The 24866-nt window shown below is 59.8% G+C and overlaps 1 protein-coding gene across 1 annotated transcript in view; it reads right to left on the bottom strand.

The window, feature by feature from the left end:
• Positions 1-3473: 3473 nt before the first annotated feature.
• SORCS2 (sortilin related VPS10 domain containing receptor 2) overlaps positions 3474-24866 on the bottom strand; it is a 489055-nt gene continuing 467662 nt past the window's right edge. Inside the window, exons 18-27 of the mRNA XM_057705965.1 lie at positions 23833-24004; positions 17846-18032; positions 16997-17130; positions 15748-15871; positions 14272-14384; positions 13171-13296; positions 10462-10561; positions 9876-9978; positions 6935-7038; positions 3474-4146 (exon numbers count right to left, since the gene is read on the bottom strand). Of these exons, the coding sequence (XP_057561948.1) occupies positions 4082-4146; positions 6935-7038; positions 9876-9978; positions 10462-10561; positions 13171-13296; positions 14272-14384; positions 15748-15871; positions 16997-17130; positions 17846-18032; positions 23833-24004 (1228 nt within the window). The 3' untranslated portion in view covers positions 3474-4081. The remainder of the gene's footprint in view (positions 4147-6934; positions 7039-9875; positions 9979-10461; positions 10562-13170; positions 13297-14271; positions 14385-15747; positions 15872-16996; positions 17131-17845; positions 18033-23832; positions 24005-24866) is intronic.

Genomic DNA, 24866 nt, shown 5'->3' with positions numbered 1-24866 from the left:
CGTCAAGGACATTGACACGTCCGTCTGTTCCTCCTTCGAGATTCATTGCTAGCTGATGACTCTGGACGCCAAACTTGGTGTCTTGGGTGAAGAAAACCAACTTGGGTCCCCTGGGATTTGAGGCTTCCTTGGCGCTTTAGAGCAATGCCTCTTATTTGGACTAAAAATAACTTTCGCCTCCAAGCACGTCAGTCTCCTCGGCTGTGAACAGGGCACACGCATACCTGCCCTGCTCACGGAAGCGCAGATGTGATCACAGCACCTGCACCCTGCAGCCGGCCACGTGGGTGCATTTGTGTCCTCGTCACCGGCTGCGACGCGGGCCATCCTGAGAGCCGTGGCCCCTCCGTGGTGCCCCGCCCCCAGTCTGGTCCATCGTTCAGGAAAAGGTTCCAGATGGATCGACATGGGAGCAGCAGAGATGTTATCACACCCACCAGCCTCCCCCAGGGAATCCGCCCCCACAGAGCCCACATGCGGAAGTGGGAACTAAGGTCGTCCACCAGAGTGGGGGTTCTCCCCTCCCCCCGAGGCCACCTGAGCAGGGAGAGGAGGCGGCCACGTCCTGAAGCTCTCCAGACACGCCCACGGTGCCGGCTCTCGCCATCTGTCTCTGTCTCTCCACACGCACCACACATCACACATCTCACACACACAGACACACACACACACCCACACACCCCCCCAACACACACACAGAGACACATCTACAGTCCTCTCTGGCCTCCGCACAGCATCCCCGCCCCACCCCCCCGCCCATGGCCCCGGCTCCCACCTGCTTCCCATGCACCCTCCTCCTCCTCCTCCTGGTCCTGGTGCTGCTGGCCAGGCTCAAACATGGCCCCTGCAGCCCCGCCCTCCCTGTTGGATCCTGTGGTCACCATCAGCTTCCCCAACCGCCCGGGGTCTCCTGCAGGGCCCAGTGGCCTCATCTCCTTCACTCACGGCTCCAGCCCGGGGCCTGGCACCGTTCAAAGGGGCATGAGATCTGGCAGGAAGGTTTTGAGCTTGTAGACACTGAACTCATGTATTACGGTCCAGGGAAGGAGGGGGTGTGTCTGTGTCTGTGTGAATGTGTATGAGTGTGTATAAGTGTGTCTGTCTGTGTAACTGTGTGTGAGAGAGAGTATGTGAATGAATGTCTGTGTGAGTGTGTGTGTGTCTGTGTGTGTGTCTGTGTGAGTGTGTGTGAGTGTGTCTGTGTGTGTGTGTGTGTTTGTGAGCATACATGTGCATGGGGGTGGTGATCTGCCCACGTCAGGGCTTCCTCTGTCCGCCCCTGGCTGCTCTGTCTCAAGGACAAGCTGACAACATTTCAGGGACGAGGGGCTTCTGTCCAGCTCGGGGGCACCTGCAGGGCCCTCAAGCCCCGGCCTCCGCACCTCACTTGCCAAGTGGGCTGTGCTCTGGGGCCCCTCAGCCGGCCTTTGGGGGGCGAGTGAGGTGACACGGGTGTGAGGACGTGGTGACATCACTGCTTTGTGGGTGTCACGTCCCGGATCCAGTGGCAGAGATGGTCACTGTCACGGCACCCACCCCCCAAAGTGCGGGAAGTCCTCCCGGTCCTCCCCAAGGTCCCTGACGCCACAATTCCAGGGCCTGGGTGTGTGTTTAGGGAAATGTTGACAAATAGGTTCGTAATAAGGCAAACGCTGATCGTACGCATTGAATCTTTGTTAAAAGCATCACAAATGATTTATTGATTTTTAAAAAGGAAAAATAAGAAAGAATTGATGGCCTCTCTGTTATGTGCATATACGAAGTACGGGCTCAACCTCAGCTGAAGGAAACGTTAGCTGCCCAAACCCAGCCTGTTCTCCCCAGGGGCCTGCGTGTACCTGTACATCAAATACACAGAACCTCGGTTGTGGAGCCAGATAAATCCATAGACCTCTGTGCCGACCTGTACAGTTATGGGGATGGAAAAGTATAAGGGTATAGATGCCAACTTATTCCCAGGTTCCTGGGTCCACACACCCAAAACGCTCTTAATAGAAATAATGTCACAAAATACAAAAAAAACACAAATAGCTAAGGGGAAAACCCTACCCCAGCAGTGGGAGGATGAAGCTGAGGGTCAAGGGAGGTCAAAGGGGTTGTCACCCGCAGGCACTGCTAAGCTGGGGGGCTGTGTCCAGGGGACTCCTTGCTGACCTTGACCTCGGACGTGGACGGTGCTGACGGATGACCCTGGCCTGACGCTCACAGGACAGGCCGGAGGGGGGGGGGCGGTGGACGGCAGGACACAGGGTTCCCTAAGGTATCTTTGGAGACTGCAGACAGGCTGGGAGGAGGCAAAGGTCCCCAAGAACCCAGCCTCTTCCCACACAGGCCCCAGCTCCTGTCTGGGTCCCCTGCCCCAGCCCTTCCCCGAGGAGGGTCTTGAGGACGGCTTGCAGGGCGAGCTCGTGGGGCTGGGGTGGAAGCTCCAGCCGCCGGGCCACAGGGTGGGGAGAGGAACACCTCTGCTGCCTGCCCCGGGACCTGCAGTGACCCCTTCTGAATTGGTCTCGGTTGGTCTGCGTCCCCATTTGTGACGCGAGGGGGCCGGACTGCAGGGCCCCCCACTGCACAAGGATGCAGGGCCGGCCGCGTGTTCTGGACGTGAGGACGCATCCCCGGCCTCTCTCCCGCACGCCACGCTTCTTTGCTGGGCAGGCGGTTTAATGAAGCTCCCAGGCTTCATTCTGACCCTCCGTGGCCAGCGCGTTCCTAGCCTGGGCTCTGGTGTCCCCACCTCTGGGGGGAAGGCCCCGGCCCCCTGAGAGCCCAGCCTGGGGGGCAGGGGAAGGGGGGGGGAGGGGATACTGATTTCCAGTTTCAAGGCAAAAGGTGAACATCGGCCCCCGTATATCCCCAGCGTCCCTGATTCTAGGCATCTGTGAGCGAGTGGAATCGCGCGGCACGGGGAGCAGGGGTTGGCTCCTGGGCGCCTCTGCTGCCGTCTTGCTGTGTGACCTTGGCAAAGTCACTCCCTTTCTGGGCCTCAGTTTCTCCATCTTCAAATTGAGGGGCAACACTACTTGGAGGCCCTTCAGGCTCTGCCATTTGAAACCTCGCCTGGTTCCTGGGTTTGTATACGGGTCCCTCAAGCAACGAGGAAGCACAGAACACGCGGGGCATCTAGAAGGCCGGTCCCTCTGCGGCCTCCAAGAGCCCGCGGGAGGGACGCCTGCGCGAGGGTGCCGCCTGCTGGCTGCCTGCGGAAGTGCAGGCACTGGATCCCTTGGACCCCGTTGGGGGCTGGATTGGGGGGAAGCCAGGGAGAGCCTTTGCCTCGTGGGCCTCAGGGAGCGGAGGCCACCAGGAAGGGCAGAGCAGCATCCCTGGGCACTCTGGGAGAGGGGTTCCCGAGAGTGGGGCTACTGCCTGGCAATGAAAATAGAAAGTTGAACAACCCGCCCCCCCCCACCCCCCGCCGCCCCCACCAAACGCAAACAGCTACCTAGAGAGGTATTTACATTATCCGCAGTTTAAAAAGAGGAAGGACAGCAGGAGGCATGGAGGGTGGTGCTGGGAGGGCCTGCAACAGACTTTCTGGATTCTGCAGGGGGTGGTGGATGCCCCTGCAGAGGCAGCTGCCTTCCTGGAGGTTATGAGGAAGAAAGCGGGCTCCAGCGTCCCTCTGCTGGGACAGGAGCCCCCGGCGCAGGCCACAGAGCGGGTCTGCGGTGCTGAGAGCCCGGCAGGCTCACCTCCCGGTCTCAGGGGGACCGGCCTCGGCCACAAGACGTCAGGCCTCGCTGGGGTGACAGGCGTGGGCATCCAGGGCAGTGGTCTGGGGTCCAGGGGCAGAGAAATACCCGGAGTCGGGGGGTGGGGTACAGCGGGCGGCGCGTGGGCCTGGTGTCCAGGGAGGGCGGGAGCCGGCGGGTCCCCTGGGAGGCCGTGCTGTGCGGGCTTGAGCTGGACAGAGGGCATCTGTCGCCTTGTGTGGACACAGCTGGAGGAAGAGGCTTTTCCGAGGTCTCTGAGGGGATGCCAGTCGCAGCCTCGTGCCGGTGGCGCGTGTGGTTCTGTGCCCTCCACGGGGGATGAAGCGGCGGAGAGGAGACAGTTCTGGGCGCTGCCGCCGGTGGCATCAGCTCACCAAGTAGCTGTGCATCTCTCGGGAGTTGACGCTCAGGACCACGCCGGAGTGATTCCCTGGAGGCACAGAGATGCCGGCATGAGTACACGCCCGGGGCCGAGGGGCAGAGAGACGGTCGGAGGGCCGTGCGGGACACGGTGTGGCCTCGGCCAACGTGCGGGGCATCCCGTGCTTCCTTCAGCCGTGCGGGTCGTGCCTGGACGCGGGTGCGGAGGCGGTGGGGGTCCCTAGGTCTCCTGAGTGGGTGATGGAGGGTGGGGTCTCCCGGTGCCGGCACAAGCAGGGGACCCAGGGGGCCTCCGGGGGTGAGGCCGCGCCCGCCACCTCCCGCTGCACCCACTGACCTGCAGCGGCCGGCCCCGGCATCGGCAGCAGGGGAATGTAGGAGGGGCTCTGTCCCCCCCGGGCAGCGGGCACTGCAGGGCGGCGAGGCGAGGCCCCGGGAGGCGGCAGGAGAGAGAAGGGCACAGTGCTGATCAGAAGCGTGGGGGTGAGCCGGGCCCCTGGGCAGGGCTGCGGCCTGAGACCGGGGGCAGAGGCGTGGCCGCTGGAAGGAGCTGGCCCGGGACCCCCACCTCCCAGGTGCAACACGGGCAAGTGGCCCAGAGCTTCCAGCGGGGCTGCGGGGGCACGGGGGCACGCGTCCCGCCTGCAGGGGGGACCTCGCCAAGGCCTGTCACCCCTTCTCCTCGGTTCTGTCACCTGAAACTTGGGGACTATAATGTGGCCTTCCCTGGAGGACAGTGGGGGCCCAGAGGGATCTGCCCCTGAGGATCTGGGCAGGGCCTGGCGCACAGGAAGTGCTCCATTAAAATAATCCCCTATTATTACGCTGTCATTGTTCTCCAGGGCTTGACAGCAAACGGCTCCGGGGGCAGGAGGGCCGTGCTCTCGTCTGCCCGGGACGCCCACCCCTCTGCCCGAGCTGGGGAAGGCTGGGTCCGCTGGGAGCCTCTGCCGCCACCTTTACGTGGGGTGTGACACCACCTACGAAGGTGGGGGCTGGGCCGTGCGGGAGGTCCTGTGGGGCCCTGACGCGCTCGACCACCACCGCCCCGGGCAGAGGGATCTTGGGGCGCGTGGGGAGCTGGCCCCAAGCCTGGGCCGCGGCACGGGGGAGGGGCACAGAATCGGCTGCACCTCTTACCAGCTAAGTGACCTGGGAGGCTGAGTGACGGCTGTGACCCTCGGCCATCCCATCTGTCACATGGACACACGGCCGTGGGGCTGTGTCCGGAAGCACGGGGCCTGGGCCTGGCTGGCGAGGAGCGAGTCCCCAGGAAACTGGCATTGTCATTACCGTGCCCTGGGGAGGCTGCAGGCATTGCTCCGAGAGGAACCCGGCTGCGCTGGTGGCTGTGGCAGACGGCGGGGCCGCGGTGCCGACTGCCAGGGGCCCCACGAGGTCAGGGACTGGAGGAAAGGTGGGGCTCCGCTGCCAGCCACGCGAGGGGAAGATGAGGGACACGGGCTTCGGGGTCCAGCCGGCCTGGGTTTGGATCCAAGCTCAGCCACGTGTCCGCTGTGCTGCCTGGGTGAGCGATGTCCCCTCTCCGAGCCTCACCTCCAATCATTGAAGAGGTGAGGACAGCGATTCCGCCTCCCACAGTCCCAGGGACACAGCAGATCCGGGTGAGAGGGGATAAAGGGGCAGTGCCAGCACAACCCGCGAGGGGACACGTTGCTGGCGCGTCCTCCTGCCGCACCCTGGGGACCTCATAGCACCCGGGGGTGGGGTGGTGGCCGGGTAGGAGATGCCGAGAGCGACGGTTAAGGGCGGGGAGAGTGGGGGAGGCGGGGCCGGGGTCTGGATTCCAGCCCCCTCCCCCACCAGCTGTGCGGCCCTGGGCAGGGACAGTCCATCTCTGAGCCTCCAAGTCCTCATCTCTGAAAAGGAGCCCTTCCTGGGGCCGCGGAGGTGAGAGATGCACTCCTGCCCGGACCGCCCAACACGTGGCCAGGCCAGCGCAGGTCCGTGGCCTCAGGCAGGTCTCAGGGCTCCCAGGCCCCAGTGCCCCCACGGGTTGAGGGGGGGAGCGGGAATGGGGCCTTGCTGTCCTATCATGCCGTGTCCTGGCCCCCCAAAGATGGACAGACTGTGGTCACCTCAACCACAGAGCCAGACCCAAGGGACCGTGTGTGACTGTCAGCAGAGGTGATGGCCGCTGCCGGGCTGTCCCCGCTCTGTCCTCCGGCCACGGAGATGCCCCGGGTGGGCATTCAGGTGGACAGCACAGTGGCTTAGCTGACCGCACTCATTATTGCCAGACATCTGAGCACAGAAGCTTCGAGATGATTCAGCCCAGCCCTCAAACGCTGCCTCATGAGACGCCCCAAGAGAACGAGCAGTCAACCCAGACCAGCGCAAGGAAGCCGCTGGGCGGGCGGGTGCTGTGTCCTCCCCACCAGGCACGGCAGGAGCCAACGGGATCACGGAAGAGAGATGCTTTGTAAACTGCAAAGAGCTGTGCACAGGTGGTTATGTCCACATGCACAAGGCTCAGGAAATCACCATCCCCAAGGATGGAGGGCTGGGAGCACTGAGGGGGTGACTGTGAGAAGAGGCCCCCAGCATCCCGAGAACAGATCAGCTTCGCCAGCTCTCCCTCTGTCCCCCCATGGGGACTGGACAGGGTGTTGAGGGGCTGCGGGGTGTCCACAGGTCTGGTTTCACCCCAGGGGCTCCTGTCATCACCTCATCGGATGGAGGGGACACACCCCAAGGGATGCCTGGCCCTGGGCCTGGAGGTGGCGGGTGTGGGGGAGGGACCCGCTGGGGTGGGCGGGGCAGGGGGGCGTTACCTAGAGTCTGTGAGTGGAGCTCATCATCTATAAACTCCTCACCCTGGATGGCGCTCTGCACGTCCTGGCTGTGGCTCACAGGGCTCGTCATTTCCTGTTCCTTCTCGTTGTGCATCTGGGCGTACACGGTCCTGCCGGGGCGTTTCCTGTGGGGCAGAGGCGGGGGCTCAGGGCTCTGCCCGGGATGCCTGCCCCCCGAAGCCCCCAGCGAGCACCGGGCCACTCCTCTGTGGTGCTGACATCGCTCCTGGGTCCGCCTCCCGCCCCGCCTCCGCTCTAAGCCACCTCCTCCAGGAAGCCCTTCCTCCTACGAGCTCCCGCAGCCCTGGGTTTCCCTCTGCTCCAGCACGTGCGGTGCTCACTGTCCGTCTCTTTCCCCTGAGGCATGTTGTAAGGAGAGGGTGTTTTATTCTTTTAGGTCTACGTCACCCGGCACGTCTGGGCTCTGGCTGGGTTGGCGGACGTGCGTTCCCACGTGGCATGTGATGCCAACCAGCTCTGAGAGGTGCTTGCTGAGCCCTGCCCGGGGTTCTGGGGCTGCACTGTCCTCGAGTTCCTGTCCCCTCCAGGGCAGAGGGAAAGGAGAGTGAGGGTACAGCCCCCTCTGCCTCAGCTGGGACTGGGTTCAGGGGCCCTGGGCCAGGCTCCTTCATGTTTGACATTCCAGTTAGTTAGAGCAAAACCCAAAAGGGCCCATGGTCCCATTTTACAGATGAGGGAACCGAGACTCAGGAGGAGAGTGGGCTTCCTCAGAGCCGCTCACCAACACTGGCTGTTCTCTGGACATAATGAGATGGCAAGGTGCACATTCAGGCTCCAGGGAGGGTTGGGCCATGTGGCCAGCCCCAGTGGACTGTAGCACTTGGTGGCTGTGAGCCTCTGAGACTCAGGGGCTGTTTGTTATGCAGCTAGGCCCAGCCCACGCTGACTACTGCACCAGCCAGGAAAGTTCAGGTCCCCGGACTCCACAGAGCGTAAAGCACCTGGACAAACAGGGCATTTCTCTCTGCTACCCGGCTCCTGTCTGCTTTGCTCTCCTCCCCAGGTGGTCCCCCAGAACTGTGCTCCATCCACTGTTTCCATGGCAACCCCCCCCCCCCATTAATTCAGTAATAAGCCGGTCAAGGCCAGTGCTTACACCCTTGCCTCTCTTTGTGCCTTCTGGGCCCGGCTCAAGGTCCCTCCCCTTCCTCCTCCCTCCCCCTCCTCTGAGGATGAAGTGGCAGGTTCCTCCTGGACCATGTACACGGTGTGCGATGAATCTGGAGCAATTTGTGGAAACAGCAATCTGGCCTTCAGGGGGTCTGAAGAAGGCAGTTGAAAGAGACCGGAATTCTGCCCCTTTCACGCCCAGCCTGCCAGGCCTGCCTTCGCTCCCCAAGCAGCTCCAGCCACCCTGCCATTCTCAGGTGTCCGGGGAGAAGCCCAGATGGGCATCTGGGCACAAACGGAGGTCCACGGGGAAAGAGAAAGGGGTGGGGCCAACTCCCGACTCCAGCCGCTGCCTCCAACTCGGCTCTGACTTGGGAGGCAGCCTGTAACTGTGCTCTGTTCAGCCTCTCAGGACTCACACCCCATGGCCTGGAGGCAGGCCTGAGCCGGGCGGTTTTCACAAAGTCCCAACTGAACATGTCATCGTGGTAACAAGGGAGCCGTGCAGAGGAGAAAGTCTGCAGGACCTGCAGGCCTGCATCCGCACCTGCCCACCCCTCCCCTCCTCCCCTGTGCCCCCCTCCCCCCCTTCTCCTCCCCTCCCCCCTCCCCTGTGCCCCCCTCCCCCCTCCCTCTTCTCCTCCCCTCCCCCTCCTCCTCTTGCCCACCTCCTCCCCCTCTTCTTCTCCCCCTTTCCCATCCCCCCTCCTGCTTAGTCCCCTTTTACAGATGAGGAAACTGAGGCTCAGGGAAAGAGACTGGCCAGGGCCACAGAGCTGGCCAGCAGCAGGGCGGGATGGTGGCCTGGTCTTCAAGGCTGACCCAGCCCTGCTGCCATCTGGGCCGCCCCGCAGGTTGGGGGACTCTCACCCAGAGGGAAGGGTGCTCGAGGACAGAGACCCAGAAGGGTCCAGGGCTGGGGGAAGAGTGGGGCTGGAGGAGGGACCCTTGGCCTCAGAGCAGCAGGGAGGGGAGGGTCAGCCGTGTCTCTGGACTGCTCCCAAGGGCGACCCCGACCAGGGAGACCCCGAGGCCACTGGAGCCGGGCCAGCAAGATGGGGAGACACACCGGGGTCAAATCTCGCAGCTGCATTTTGCAGAAAATGAGTCTGGTGACAATTTCTGGTCGTTCTGCTCACTCCCAGGCCTAGAATCCGCGGACGTGCAGAGTCACCAGCCTCTGGAGGTGCCCACGAGTGACCCCAGCACTGCGGGTCATTAAACCCCTTCCACAGATGAGGTCAGAGAGGGAGAGAGGCCCATAACCCCTCCCGATGACCGCACGGTGTGCTTGCCACCCACCCAGCTGCGGCTCGAGCCCCTGCCCGCTCCCGCCCTGGGTGTCACCGTCCCCCTTCCCCGCCCTGGGTGTCCCGTGCAGCCCCTCCATCTGGACGCCGGAGCCCCTCCCGGTGGAGCGCCTGGCACACGGCCACTCTGGATGGTGCTCACGGGGGGGAAGGGGTGGATGAGTGCCGAGGGGAGTGTGGAGGGGCATGGCCTGGGGTCAGATCCCCACTCCTCACTCCTTAGCTGTGTGGCCCTGGGAAAATCACTTAACCTCTCTGAGTCTGGGTTTCCTCATCTGTAAAATGGGTGGATGGAGCAGAGAGGAGGCTGGGGGTGGAAGACATTCCTTGGGGTGTGAGTGGCTGGCTGTCTCCCTCTGGGTTCAAGGTGACTCAGAACCAGGAAGCTGGTCCAGACAAGGTCCCTCCATACCCCACGACCCATCGCAGGCACAGTCACAACCCTCCAAGCCCTGCTGGGAAGGTGCCCCCCAGGCCCCACCCTCATGCCCGGTCAGCCCAGGGAGGCCAGGTGGTCTTGCCTTTTGAACTTGTAGAGGATGAAGGCTCCCACCGCGAAGAGCCCGATGACGAAGAGGACCGCCACCGCCCAGTAGCCGCCGCCTCCTCCCAGGCTTGGAGACTCTGTGAGCGAAGCAGCCTGTGAGTGGTCAGTGGGGCACCGCCCACCCCTGGCACCCAGGCCCCCCACTGTGTACATCCCGGCCCTGGTCCTTCCTCCTAGAAAGTGGACAGAACCCCTCTGTCCAGGCTGCTGCTGGTGTGGACACGTGGCTTCACAGAGCAGAAAGCAGCTCTTCAGCTCCTGCTAAGATTCCTGCCCAAGACGGGGGAGGACAGTCCACGGTGGGGGGCGGGGACAGAGATCACCTGAGACCCTCAATGACAGAAATTACAACAAGAGCTCCGGGCAGCGTCTGCAGGGAGGACAGCGAGGCCTTGGTCTGACCCCGTTTTGACTGGAGGCGACCACCCGGCCAGGAGGAGTGTGCGGGCAGCAGAGGGCGCCCCTCTGCCCCCAGCGTCCACAGTAACAGGCGTCGTCTGAGGGGCCCGGACACACGCCCACCCCACCCCGCAGAGGTGAGCCCAGGCCGGGCCTCTCACCTGTGTCCACGTCCCTCACGGCCACCAGGACCCGGACCCCACCACGCAGGAGGAAGCTGATCTTCTGTGCGGTCAGCACCTGCTGGATGGCCGTGAGCCTCTGAAAGCACAGAGCGGGGAGTGAGAGGTCCTCGACGACCCAGCAGAGGGAGCAGGAGAGCTGACGGGCATCTGCCCTGACCCTCCGGAGTCACGGGGCTGGGGAGGGCCCCTCAGCCTCTCTGGGCCTCCGTCTCCTCATCTGTAACATGGGAATACTCGCCAGCAACCAACTCTCACCAAGAATCTATGATGGGACACAAAGGCAGACCTGGGCCTGCCCTCAGAGAGCTCTAGTTTTCGTAGGCACCGTGGAGTGCAGCGAAGTCGGGGATCCCAGGGATGCCCAAGGAGGCCCCCAACCCCTGAAGTAATCAGGGGAGGCTTCTTGGAGGTGGAAGACGAAGAAGAGGACAAGATAGGGACAGGACAGGTGACCCAGGCAGGCGAGTGACCCCACACCTGAGGCAGAGAAATCGCAGGAGATGACGCTGCTGGATCACGGGGTGGGGGAGGGGAGCAGCTGGCCTCTGGGGCGGCCAGCTGGTTTGGCCGTACAGGAGGGGACGCTTTCCTGGTGTTCAGAAGGGAACAACTCAGCCCACGTGGGTGTCAGGTGTCACCCCATTGCACAGGTGGGTGCAGAGCTGTTGGGGGAGGAGGCCCCTCCAGAGATGGGGGTCCCTGTGGCTCTGCTCCCGGGGCCTCAGGGAGGACATTCCCTGGGGACTCTGCTGGCTGCCTCCCTGAGCAGCGTTTTAGCACCTGGGACTCCACGAAGCCCGTTCCCTGCTCACGGAAAGAGGGTCCTAAGTCGGGGACTGCGTAAAGGACAGGCCGACAGCCCCAGACCTGAAGGATCCGGGAAGACACCTGGTTGCCCCTTGACCTTGTGGCCTGGAGGAGTCTTGGTAACTTTCTATTCTCAGGGCGACGTAAGGATTCGTAGGAGCACAGTGTGTGGCACCCTGGGCCTTGCGTGCCGCACACAGCAAGGCTCGGCGGGCGTGGCTGCTGTCCGTGGCCGTGATGCGTGGCTCAGGTTTCTTGCTGACCTTGGCCGTGAGGTTTACTCCGAGCACTCAGGACAAGGGGGGCGGGTGTCCCCGTTTCTCACCTCCTTCCCTTCCAACCCTCACTTCAAAGCGCCCCGAGTGGGTGCAGCCCCTGAGCTCCATGCTGGCAACTGGGACCCCTACAGCCTTCCCCAAGCTGCGCTGAGCCTCTCCTCCCAGATCCTTGTCTGGGAACGGGGTGGATGACTCTCAGTCCGCCACTGGGCCCCCTCCAGAGATGCTGCATCAGCAGGGGCTGGGCTTGGCTGGGAGCCCCCGGGTGTGGGTGTGGATGCCCTCGGGGATGGGCTGTGGGTCCGGCTGGCACAGCCACGGGCCCACCAGGAGGCCGCCCGGGAGCGGCTCTGCGGCCAGACTGGCGCTGGGGCTCCACGCCCTCCCTGTGCTTCCTGGTGGTGTCCTCACGGAGCCCCGCTTCCGTCGTCTGTAAAATGGGGAGCTACCGCCCCCCCCACAGGGGTCCCGCAGGTCCTGCTGTATCCCTGCCTCAGGTCACTCTTTCCACACCGTCCAAATGAGCATCCGTCTCCAAGACTAGCCCAGAGCTTGGCTATGGTTCTAATTCATCTTTTTTTTTGAGATAACATTTACTTTTTTAAAGTGTACAATTCATTGGTTTTTAGTATATTCAGAGCCATGCAACCACCACCACTATCTAATTCCAGAACATTTTCATCCTCCCAAAGGAAACCCCCTAAATGGCCAGCAGTCACTCCCCGCTCCCCCCCACCCCCAGCTCCCAGCATCCACCAATGCGCTGTCTCTGTGAGTTTGGCTATTCTGGACATTTCATATAAATGGAATCACGCAATCTGTGGCTTTCTGTGAGTGTCTTCTTTCACTTTGCATCATGTTTCCAAGGTTCATCCAAATGGCAGCCTGGCTCAGAATTCCCTTCCTGTTTCAGGCTGAATAATATTCCACCGTGTGGCTGGACCACCTTCAGCTCACCCACTCATCTGTGGGTGGACATCTGGGTTGTCTCCGCTTTGGGGCTGTGAACATTCGCACACGCGTGTGTGTGGACACACATTTTCCATTCTCTTCGGTACACTCCCGGGGGTGGGGCTGCCACGTCATATGGTCACTCTGTGTTTAGCTGTTTGAAGACCTGCCAGACTGTTTCCGTGGCGGCTGCACCATTTTCCCCTCCCCCCAGCAGTGAATGAGGGGCCAATTTCTCCACATCCTCGTCCCCACTCGTTCCTGTCTGCTTGTTACAGAATTACAGCCGTCCTAAAGGGTGTGAAGTGCTTCCCGTTCACGGTTGAGTCCCCATCCTAGTCGGATGTCCTGAAACCGTGACCCGGGTCCCCTGGATGCTGTTCATCCCTCACAGCGAGACAGGGGTGTGTGCACAGCTCCAGCCAATGAAATGGGAGTGAAAGTGGTGCGACCCCCTGCGGGTGTGGTCCAACCCAGTGCCCTGGTTCCCCACCCCCCCACCACCGTGACCTTTGTGTAGCCACAAGGGGGAGGAGGGACAGTGATTGGTGAGAGATAAGCCTCCACGTGATGAGGATCGGCTGGTCGGAGTCACCACTAAACCCTTGGCGGCGCAGGGAGGACCCAGCCCAGCAGCCGCAGGAAATACCTTGTCGCCCGTGAGGCTCCTCTTCCTCGTGGGCCTGGGAGGGGGGAGGAGCACATGCAGGTCAGCCAGGGTGGGCAGCCCCGGCTTCACGACGGTCACCAGCAGCTCCTCGGGGATGCTGGTCTCCTGCGGGGACACAGAGGGCCACTCTGATCTGCCGGCCTTGTGTTCCCTGCCACCCTCCAGGGCCCCAGGAACACCCCCTCTCCCCACGTGGCCTGTCCAAGTCCTGGCCATTCCGACCCCTGCACATCTGGGGTCATGGCCCCAGCATCCTATGGCGCTGTCTTCCACCTCCTGTAGCGCAGTGCTCAGGGTCCCTCAGCCTTTCACCCCCACACCAGCTTCTGTTCGGCCAGGCCTGCCCCCTTCAGGGCTCACCGTGCCCAGGTGAGCAGGCCCCTCCCTGGCTACTGTCCTCCCAGGTTGTCAGTGCTCCTGACCACGCAACCCCCTCAACCCACACAGCTCTGCCTCCTGGAAGTCCCACTCCATGCACTTCATCTGGCAAACTCCTATTCATCCTTCAATGCCCAGGACAATGTTACCCAAATTATTAATGGGCCAAAGGGAGGCTTGGCCAGGGTGAGCCTCACTCTGTGACAGCCTTGGATGACTCTAGGGGGCTGGGTTTCCCCCCACTGAGGGGCCAAGGGCCTCGAGTGCCTTGTGCCCACCCTGATGCACTGCCTTTGCTTTCTGTGAGCTCCCTGACGGTAACCATCACTCTAACCTGTCTCTCTGACTGCAGTATCCGGCCCAGAAGAGAAATGCAGTGAGTAAGTGAAAATCACTTTAAAGAGATTCTGGACCATTGGAGGAGAGTGACTGTGTCTTGTGCAAACAGCTGGTGCTCACTAGATGTGCATGGAGGATGCAGTCCTGTCCCTCCCCTGCAAGGTGACACTCTGGCCGCATGTCCCCCAAGGCCAGGTAAGAGGGCCCTAAGTGGCTTCCAAGCACCGCTGTCAGTGGCCTGAAGGACAGGTCATCGGGACTGCAGGGCAGCCCACCCGCCCGCCGTCCCCTGCCCTGCCCTGGGGGCTCGGCCCCCACCCTCAATCTCTGAGGCACCCACAACCACTGGTGGGCTGGAGGCACCTTGGAGAGGAGCCGGGACACGACGAGGCCAACATCCTCCCTCCACTCGGGGGTGTTGGGGTTGTGAGCGTCCAGGTCCTTGGAAAACTGCAGAGGCACGACCTGAAACTGATCTGGAAAGAGGCAGAGATGGGAGAGAGGGTCAGTCCTGGGTGCCCAGCCCTGCTTCCTCCACGGGCGGTGGCCACACCTCCCAGATGGTCCAGGGCCGGCCCTGGGTGCGAATCCTGTGACCCGCTTTCAGAGAGCAGGATTCCTCCCTGTCTGTGTGCCGTCCCGGGTGGGCCCACTGTACTGGCTGCCATTTAATAACAGTAATAACAACAGCAACAAAGATGACGATGAGGACAGCGCGGCCTGGAGGGAGGGCCAAGCCTGCTCTGTGATTTGACTCGTCAGCGCGCAGGGACATACACACCCTATGATGCTGACCTCTCGTCCGCCAGGGATCCATGGACTTTGATTGGGCTGGTCCCCCCACCAGAGTAAAAGTCCCTGGAGAGCAGAGTCCCCACCTTCTCTGTCTCTCACATGGTCCCCCCACCAGAGTAAAAGTCCCTGGAGAGCAGAGTCCCTGCCTTCTCTGTCTCTCACATTCCCCAGGGTCTCTGACTCAGAAGACTATTCCAGAGCCACAGGCAGTAGGTGGCGAGGAGCCTCAGAGTGAACTACAACCTCTCCACATACCTCCCGAGCCTCAGTTTCCTCATTTGTAAAATGGGAGGAGGTTTTGCAGGGATGAGCAGCTCAAGGGACAAGTGTCTTGTGAACTGTGAATATGCAGTGTGGGTACAGATGACTGTTTCAAGGCTCTGGGCTCAGGACATGGTGCCCACATGCCCGTGAAGGAAGGAACGCCCAAGGGCAGTCTCCTAAATATTTAACTGATGGCTGCTGTCCACAGGAGAGGCTGTTCTGAAGCAAAATGAGGTTTTATTGGTGTGATGATGAGGGTAACATGGTGCTGGTGGCGCAGGGGGGTGGTCTCTTCCATTCTCAGGACTAATTTTCTATTGTAAATGTCTTCCCCGGGGGCTCAGAGCTCCCAGTCAGCACAGATAAATGGGGCACAGACTCAGAGCAGGACTCCCAACAAAGCTAATACGATCACGTGATAATCCTTAGGTGACGGGGGCGTGGAGGACAGGCGCCCAGCAGGCGGGCAGACCTGGCGCCCCATCCCGGCTCTGTCACCGATAGGTGACCTTGTCGAGCCCCTCATCCGCACCCTCATTTGTGCCGTGTGGGGCCTGTGAGTGCCATGGACACGGGAGGCATCAGTGTTTATTTTACAGATGGGGAAACCGAGGCCAGCGAGGCTGGGGGCGTCAGAGCTGCGTTTGCTGGCCCCTCTGCCCAGCCGGGGCCGCCCCGGGGTGACCAGGACATCGGTGGTGTATACACCGCCTGCCCCCGACCCTGAGCTCCCGGGAGGGAGAAGCTGCGATGCCCGCCCTGGCGGGTGAGGGGACTCACCCAGCACGCGGACCACCTTGGAGTCCTGCAGCACTGACGTCCCACAGGCGGCCTGCACCGTCACGCGCACGTCTCCCGTGTCCCCAAACCGCGTCGTCACAGAGTTCTCCAGGGACAGCCGGGGCTGTGGGCACGCGTGCGGGTCAGGGCCGGGCCCTGCAGTCGGGGTACGGCCAGGGCTGCCCTGAGAGCCCCCCAGGGGGTTGGGACGGGCCCCCCCAGAGACGCCCGGTCCTGAGCTGCCCAGCACAGACACCATCCCCCGGGGCCCCTTCCCTCCAGGGGCCCTGAGCCCGCCTCCTGTGGACGGTGTCAAAGGCCCCTGGTGGCTGTCGGACGGGGCCTCCCGACCCCTTTCACCTGCCCTCCCCGACGCCCTGCCCGCGCTCAGGTGGGCTGCAGCCTCTTCATCCTTGGACCCTGTGCGGTGGGTGCACACACCTGATTGGGCCCCACTGTCACCTCGGACCTTGCGGACGGGGAGACAGAGGCTCTGGGAGGGGCGGTGACCGGCCCCGAGGGCCCGGCTGCAGGTGGCTGGGTTGCCACCCGAACCCGGAGGCTGAGCTCCTCCCTCGACCTCCACACGCCAGGGAGACACAGTCCAGAGCCCACAGCCCCTCCCGGTCTGGGCCCTCAGCCCTGTTTAGGGGCTTTCTGCTTGGGGCTGCAGGGCTGCCGTTTGCTGAATGAGTGAAGGATCTCCCCCTTGGGTCCTGGAGCCCTGCCCAGGCTAAGGATGGGCAGCCTCGCCCGCAAAGGCCCTCAGGGCCTCCCCCCAGGCATCTGCCCTCGGGTCCCCACTGCCCACAGGACACAACCCACAGCTCTGGGGGAGGCTTCTGAGGTTGGGTCCAGGCCCAGGGAGCCCCTCCTCCATGAAGGCTTCCCTGATCACCCCCCACACTCAAACTAGAAATGGCCTGGTCTCTTCTGGAGTTCTGAGACATGTCACCTGTCCCCTTTCTGTGACACTCGTCACACCCTAACTCAGGTCACCTACTCTGTTCACACGTCTTTCCTCAGGAAAAGGCAGGGTTTGGTCCGATTCGCCCCCCGACCACCACACTCACACAGTCAGACCCCGAGCAGATGCTCAGGGTGGAGGAAGGGCTGGTGTGCACCTTCCTCACCTCCACAGTGTCACACGCCGTGTCCTGCCCGGTATGGAGGGCAGAGCCTGCCCCGCTCTCCACCCCAGATGGGAGCCTGCGGGGAGCAGGGCCGTCAGGGCCCGGGGCCAGCGCACCTGCAGGCTGTGGCCAATCCACCAGTAGAAGACGGTGAGGTTGGGGTTCAGGGGCAGCAGCACAGCGGTGAGGTTCACCTCCTGGTTGATGCCAACGACAGGAACCACTTCGAGGTAGAGGGCCTGCAGGGGGGCTGCAAGGGCCAGAAGAAGGTTAGGGGTTTGAGGGCATCAGGGCATTGGCCATGTCACAGGCTGCTATCAGTCACTGTCACCATCGCCCTCACCACCATCATCACCACCCCTGTCACCATCACTACCGCCACCACCATCACCAACCCCACCATCATCACCACCACCACTGCCACCGCCACCATCACCCCTGTCATCATCACTACCACCACCACCATCACCACCACCACCACCCCTGTCACCATCACTACCACCATCACCACCACCAACCCCACCATCACCACCACCACCACCGCCACCACCACCATCACGCCTGTCACCACCGCCACCATCACCATCACCACCACCACCACCACCATCACCACCATCACCATCACCAGCGCCACCGCCACCACCACCATCACCACCACTGCCGCCGCCACTGCCACCACCACCACCACCATCACCACCCCTGTCACCACCACCACCACCATCACCACCACTGCCACTGCCGCCACCGCCACCATCACCCCTGTCACCACCACCATCACCACCACCACCATCACCACCATCATCACCACCACAATCACCAACCCCACTGCTGCACAGACCACCATGGGTGTGGACTGGAGCCCAGCCTGCCTGCCTCCCTGCCCTTGGGCTCCCTGTGCTTTGCCAGGGACCAGGTCTCTCAGTCACAGGGAGCAACGCTTGGCCTCAAAGGGACGATGGACTTACAGTTGACCTGGACAAACAGCACCGCCTCGTCGTGTCCCGCCATGTTCTCCGCCCTGACGGACACGCGGTAGACGCCAGGGCTCTCGTAGCGGTGCCGGATGGGCTCCCCGGTCAACGTGAGGTTCACATACATGGCCTTGAAGCCGTCCCCCAGGTCCACTTGGTACTTGGTGGTCAGGACATCGCCCTGCAGGAAACACCACTGGGCCACTTAAGAGTGGGCCGCAAAGCTGGGGCGCAGCCGTGCGGCATTCACTTGTTCACGCTTTCCTTCATTCCCTCACTCTTTTCCTCAATGTGAGTGGGCCTGGGGACCCCAGGGAACCAGGTCTCTTCTGCCCTTGGGGACCCCAGCTGGAGGGCTGGGCTGAGAGCTGTAGGAGGGAGGTGGAAGCAGGGGCGGGGGCCAGGTTTGCATTTTAGAAAGATCACCCAGCTGCAGAGAGGGAGAGGGGTCAGGGCCCACGGGTGAGGGCAGGGAGGCAGTGCAGGGGTGGGGCCAGGGAGGCCCACCGAGGCCTGAGCCAGGAGCCGGGAGGGCGGGAAGGGGCCTAGCACATGCTGGATGGTTTTAGTAACACGACTAGGAAGATGTGTGTGTGTGTGTGTATAAAGACCCGTAGTCTCCCAGGAAATTAAGAAAACATTATTTTTCCCTCTCTGATGCTGTGATCCCTGCAGTTTTCATCTCATTCTATGCAGTGCCAGCAGTGACGCTCGGATGCAAGGGGTCTGTGCAGGGAGGGGCTCCCACCCACCCCTGCGTCTTCCAGGCGTTTTCCCCACCCGCACAAGCTGTTGAATCGCCCGTATACTCTCCACCATGAGCGTTATCCTTCCAACAACCGTATTTTCCTCCTAGACTCGTGTGAAAGAAATCGAGTAAAGGAAACAATAACTTTTTCAACGTTGCGGCGAAAAGGAGCTCTCGTAGTCAGTCTCATGTTCTCCATCCCCCCCCAACTATCATCCCTTCCTGCCACCCCTCCCCCTGCCACAGGAACACCCAGAAAACCATTTCCTGGTGATCAAGAACGAAGCAGGTTCATCACTAACTGTGTAGCAATCCTCTTATTTGACACCTGCCAAACCTTAAAATGTGATAGGTTACTTTTATATAAATCATGTTCTCTAACTTTCTTCACAAATATGGTGTAATAGGTTGAATAGTGTCCATCCCTGCCCCACCCCCCAATTCAGTCTACTTGAAACCTCAGAATGTACCCTATTTGGAACTAGGGTCTTTACAGGTGTAATTAGTTAAGATGAGGTCCATTGACTGGGGTCTTTATAAGAAAAAAGGAGAGGGATTTGAGACACAGGGGAAGCCATGTGAAGACAGAGACTGGAGGGATGTGGCCACAGCCCAGGGATGCCCGGAGCCCCCAGAAGCTGCAGAGACAAGGAAGAAGCCTCCAGAGGGAGCCCGGCCCTGCTGGCACTTTGATTTTGGACTCCGAGCCTCTAATACTGTGAGAGGAGAAATATGTGTTGTTTCAAGCCGCCCAGTATGTGGCCACCGTTGTGATGGCCTCAGGGACCTTATACAAGTATCTTCTATGACCCCCATTTTATAGGTTGGAAGACTGAGGCTCTGTGAGTCCAGAACCCGCAGGTTGGCCCATGGGCCAGTGCTCTCTCTGTTTAAAGGCTGCCTCGTAGAGGGGGGCGGTCTCAAGTCCAACTTGCTCCGGGAGGGAGGGGTTTCCATGTTGCGTCCTGGGAGCAGAAGGCACTTATGGCTGAGTTGGCACCTGCGGCTTTGATGGGCAGGTGCCACACCCGCCTGGGGACCCGGCGTTCTGCCAGAGAGCAGCTAAGATAGGTGAATGTTTAACTACTGAAACTCTTCCTTGGTTAAAACGCCTCGTCATAGAGACTTCCCCGGCGGTCCAGGGGTTAAGACTCCGTGCTTCCACTGCAGGGGGTGCGGGTTCGATCCCTGGTCCAGGAACTAAGATCCCACATGAAGTGCGGCATGGCCAAAAAACAAATAAAATAAGCACCTCGTCATAATCAGGAAGGCAATACAGTGTCAGTGTAGGAAAAGGAGAAAATGCAAAGAGAAGGAGCTAGAAAGGAAAAACGGTAACATCACCTCAACACCTGCCACCCACACTGTGGTGTTTCCATGCAGATCTCTGTGTGTGTGTGTGTGTGTGTGTGTGTGTGTGTGTGTGTGTATTACTGAGTGCTTCAAAAACATTCAAATGCTTCATGCTGAGCCAACTGCCAATTCACATGTAATTGTAAAGAATAATACAGAGAGACCCACATCCCTGGTACCCAGTCCCCACCGTGCTGACATCCCGCAAAACATCAGTGTCACAAATAGGGAACCACACTGATTCAGCCAAGATTCAGTCACCACTAGGGGGTCCCTCCTGCTGCCCTTTCACAGTGACACCCGCCCCTTCCATCACATCCCTGACTCCACGGGAGTAGCACTGTTCTCCATTTCTATAATTTTGTCATTTTGAGAATGTTCTTTTAAAAAAAATTTTGTTTATTTTTGGCTGTGTTGGGTCTCTGTTGCTGCGCGCGGGCTTTCTCTAGTTGTGGCGAGTGGGGGCTACTCTTCACGGCGATGCTTGGGCTTCTCGTTGCGGTGGCTTCACTTGTTGCGGAGCATGGGCCCTAGAGGCACAGGCTTCAGTAGTTGCAGCAGGTGGGCTCAGTAGTTGTGGCTTGTGGGCTCTAGAGCGCAGGCTCGGTCGTTGTGGCGCACAGGCTTCGTTGCTCCACGGCATGTGGGATCTTCCTGGCCCAGGAGTCGAACCCGAGTCCCTTGCATTGGCAGGCGGATTTCGCCATCAGGGAAGCCCCCTGAGAATGTTCTGTAAATGAAATCAGACAGTATGGAGTCACTGGGATCAGCTTTTGCATTCAGTTTAGTTCTCTGGAGATTCACCCAGGTTGTGGAGTGCAGTCTGTTCCTTTTCATTTCAGGGTACCACCCATGGGATGGACATACCACCGTGTGCTTATCCACTTGCCCACTGAGGACAACGGGTTATCTCCAGTGTCTGGCTGTTATGAATAAAGCTGCCGTGAACCTGGATGTACAGGTTTTGCTGTGAACCTAAGTCTTTGTTTCTCAGGAATGTAATTGCTGAGTCCTATGGTAGTTGCATGTTTAGCTTTTAAAGAAACGACCAGCTTTTCCAGAATGGCCGCACATTTCACGTTCCCATCAGCCAGGCAGGAGGGACCCAGTTTCTCTGCATCCTCGCCAGCATTTGGTGGTGTCACTATTTTTCAGCTGCGCCATTCCCACAGGTGCGCAGTGACACCTCTGTGAGGGTTTGCTTTGCATTTCTCTGACAGCCGACGACGCCGAACATGGTTTCCTGTGCTCGTTTGTCATCTGTACACCCTCTTCAGCGAAACGTCTCTCCATGTCCTTTGCTCATTTTCTAATTGGATTATCTTCTTACTGTTGCATTCTGAGTGTTCTTTATATATCCTGGGTACTAGTCCTTGTTGGATGTGGTTTGTAAATATTTTCTCTGTGGCTGTCTTCATCTTCTTAACAGGGTCTGTCACGGAGCAAAAGTGTCACACTTGGACGAAATCCAATTTATCAAATTTCCTTCATGGACGGTGCTTGTGGTGTCACCTCTAAGAACTCTGCCCAGCCCTAGATCCCAGCTCTCTTCCCTTATCTTTTTTCTAAAAGGTTTACAGTGTTCCATTTTGCGTTTAAGTCTGTGGCCCACGTTGAGTTGACTCTGCATCAGGTGTGAGCTTCATCTTTACTGGCTCTTCACCTGCTGAAGCCCACCCTCGGTCCACTGAGATGCTTTTGCTCCTGTGCCAAAATCAGCCGGGCCTGTCTGTGCGGGTCTGGTTCTGGCTTCTCCATCAGATCTTGTTTTCAGTTCTTAGATATTTACAGAACGTGGGTCCGCCTAAATCCAGCGCTCTTTCCACACCGGGGCTGGGTGTATGTGTCTGCGGTTGTGTATGAATGTGAGTGCGTGAACGCGCGTGTTTGTGTTTGTGGGTGTGACCACGTGAGCGTACACCCCAGCCGTGCACCCACCCCAACCGTGCACCCACTCCTTCCCAAGCCTCCGACACGGGAGCCAGTGGCCTCTTCCCGGCAGCGGTGTGCACTGGACTCTCTCTTCCAGGAGCTTCTGTCTGTCACTGCCTCCCCTCCGCCCCCTACAGTGGAGGGTCCCGGCCCGCCGGGGGGTGGGCTGCTGGCCGTGTTGTCCTGGCTCTGGATGGGGCATTGCTGGTGCGACTTAGCTGCCTGGAGTCCAGGCTCTAGGGGGCAGCAGGCGGCCGTTTATCCTGCAAGTCTCCCCTGGAGCTCCAGGCGGCAGCTGGGTCCCCTCCAAGGGTCCGGGTGGTCCCAGGCTGGGCAGAGGGCTGCATCCTCCTCTGCTGTGAACAGAGCCGCCCACCACCCCAGGGCTGCCTGAGGCTGGAGCGTGACTCCCAGGGCCAGGCTCACCCTTCACGGGGGCAGGTTCAAGGGGGGCGGGGAGGCTGCCCCAGGACCGGCTTAGTTCTGGGGGCTGTGAACCAGGCGCTGTCCACACGGAGCCCCAGGCCTGGACCCAACGCCAGCTCTGTCACTGTTACTGTGCGGCCTCAGGTGAGCGGCTGCACCTGTCTGAGCCTGCGTTTCCCCAGCTACAAAGCCGGCTGATGGGAGCACCGCCCGTGGGTGGGGGAGGGATGACACTCAGGTACCCAAGCGTGCAGCTCTCTGCACTGGACCAGAGACCCCGCCTTCCAGCACCTAAGACCTCTGTCAGCTTCACTCTGCCCCGCCTGGGCGCATCTGGAAGGACATCTTCTTCTTTTTTTTGTTTTTTTCTTATGCTACTCTCTCACTTCGTCCCAGCTTCCCTTTCGCCCCCTGCCCGGAAGGACATCTTCTAAACAAAGCACATGTAGTTACAAAGCCCCACTCACTTCACCCTACATATTTGTTAACCAAAGACCCAAATGCACAAGAGAGAGCCGTGCACCAGGGTTCGGCTGGGACCCTAGGGTGGGAACAGGAGACTCTGACCTCCCCTTCGTGCTTTTCTGTCGTTTTGAATTTCCTGTACTTTTGTAAGTTTTTCTAATTTCTGCTTTTGAATGTTCTACAGGGAGCATTTGTTACCTCCATAGTCAGAAAAATAAGAATGCTGTGTATTAGTTTAAATAGACTAGAAGGAAATAAAAAAATTAACAGTGCTTATCTTGGGAGAATAGGATGTTGGGTGATATTTATATTCTTATGTTTTTAATGTGTTTTTCCAAGGTTCTTCAATGAGTATATACTGTTTTTAAAATCAGAAGAAAATGTAATACTTGTACTAAAGAAAAAAAAAAGACTAGGAGACAGGGAGGAAATTTATATATTTATATATACGTATGTGTATATATATGTGTGTATGTATATGTGTGTGTATATACACACACACACACAATATTTCTATACCATCCATCTATATTTGTATCTATAGCAATCCATTATGTATCTATCAATCTATCATCTATCTGTATCTATTTATCATCTCTATCTATCTATCTATCCATTTATCTACCCATCTATTTATCATCTATTACAGAATTTGTCTCTGGCTATGAGATTATAAATAATGGTTTTTTCTAAACTCCCTGCTTTTCTTAAGATTCTAAATTAACTGAATCAGTGTAATGAAAGGTTTAAAAACTGTTATTGCCGCGCACAGGAGTGAATAGATCTGACATCACCGTGCGGTGAACGCACACAGAGATGTTTGAAGCCGTGTGTCCCCGGGCCCGTGCCGGCGGCATGCTGCTGTCTCCGCCCTGCCTCTCCACTCTCTTCTCAGTTTTCTACGTATGGTTTCAGTGCTGGTCTGGACCTGGGAAGGGGTCTCCTGCCCATGGGTACCTCCCGCAGGTTGGGAAACGCTGGTCCGAGACCCTGCACTCAATGACTTGGAGGCGGAGAGAACACCGCCTGCACTGTGCGCCGTGGCAAAGGGCCTCACCTGCTCCTGCCGGACCACGAACAGCACGTCCTCCCCCGGCCGCACAGCCACCGCCTCACCACGGATGCTGACCTGCAGGCCCCGGGGCGGCAGGAGGGGGCACTGCAGCTGCGCCGGGCTCTGCCGTGGGTCCACGCCGCCCTCGCACACGTTGGACACCACCTTCCGGTACCTGCGGCCAGAGAGCGGGGCAGGGTCTGCACAGGCAGGCGGGGGGCGGGGGGGTGTGCCCTGCTGCCCAGCGGACTTGCTGGTCACCGGGCCGTGGCTCTTGGCTTGCGACCACTATTCTTCCACTCCCTCCCTTTTCCCGACTCCACCCGTTTGCTATTTCTGCCCCATTTTGGAGATGGGAAAACGGAGGCTCAGAGGGAGGAATGACCAGTAATGGCAGGACCTGCTTCCGTCACTGGACGTTTCCTTGCTCCGATCGTTATCACAATAGTGATAACAGCTGTTGTTGCTGAGGGGCGGATTGAAGGAGCCAGTCTGAATTTCGTGGCTTTGCTGGGAAATGTGGTCCCAGGAGGACAGAGAACCCGGGAAGGGCCGGGCCTTACTGCTGATGCACCACGTGGCTGTGGGCAACGTGGGGCTCCTCGCCTTATTACGTCAAGAGAGTGGGACCAGATGACACCTGATTTACCACCTCACTCATGCAACACGAATTTACTGAGCATCTGTGGTGTGCCAGCTGCTGGGGTACGAGGTTATCGCTCACAGCCCCTGCCCCTGCAGAGAGGACTGTTCGGTGGGGGAGGCAGCCCTCACCAAACCATCCCCGGCACCAAGGCAGCATCACCCCTGTGACAGGTGCTGGGAAAGGGCAGCAGCTGGGAATCTGGTCCCTGGAAAGGGGGCTTTCAGCTGAGACCAGAATGGTGAGCAGAAGAGTAAGGAGCATCCTGGACAGTGGGACCAGTGTGTGCAAAGGGCCTGTGGTGGTGGTGGGGTGAAGCCCAGAGTGGGCAGCAGGGGTGGGATGAGGGTGGAGAGGGGCTGGTGGGCAGAGCCTGATGAGCTCTAGTGAACTT

The sequence above is a fragment of the Hippopotamus amphibius genome, chromosome 13 (assembly GCF_030028045.1).
Source record: "Hippopotamus amphibius kiboko isolate mHipAmp2 chromosome 13, mHipAmp2.hap2, whole genome shotgun sequence".
In the NCBI taxonomy this organism is placed as follows: Eukaryota; Metazoa; Chordata; class Mammalia; order Artiodactyla; family Hippopotamidae; genus Hippopotamus; species Hippopotamus amphibius.
Note: the sequence above shows the minus strand (reverse complement) of the source record. Positions and strands in the feature narration are given on the sequence as shown.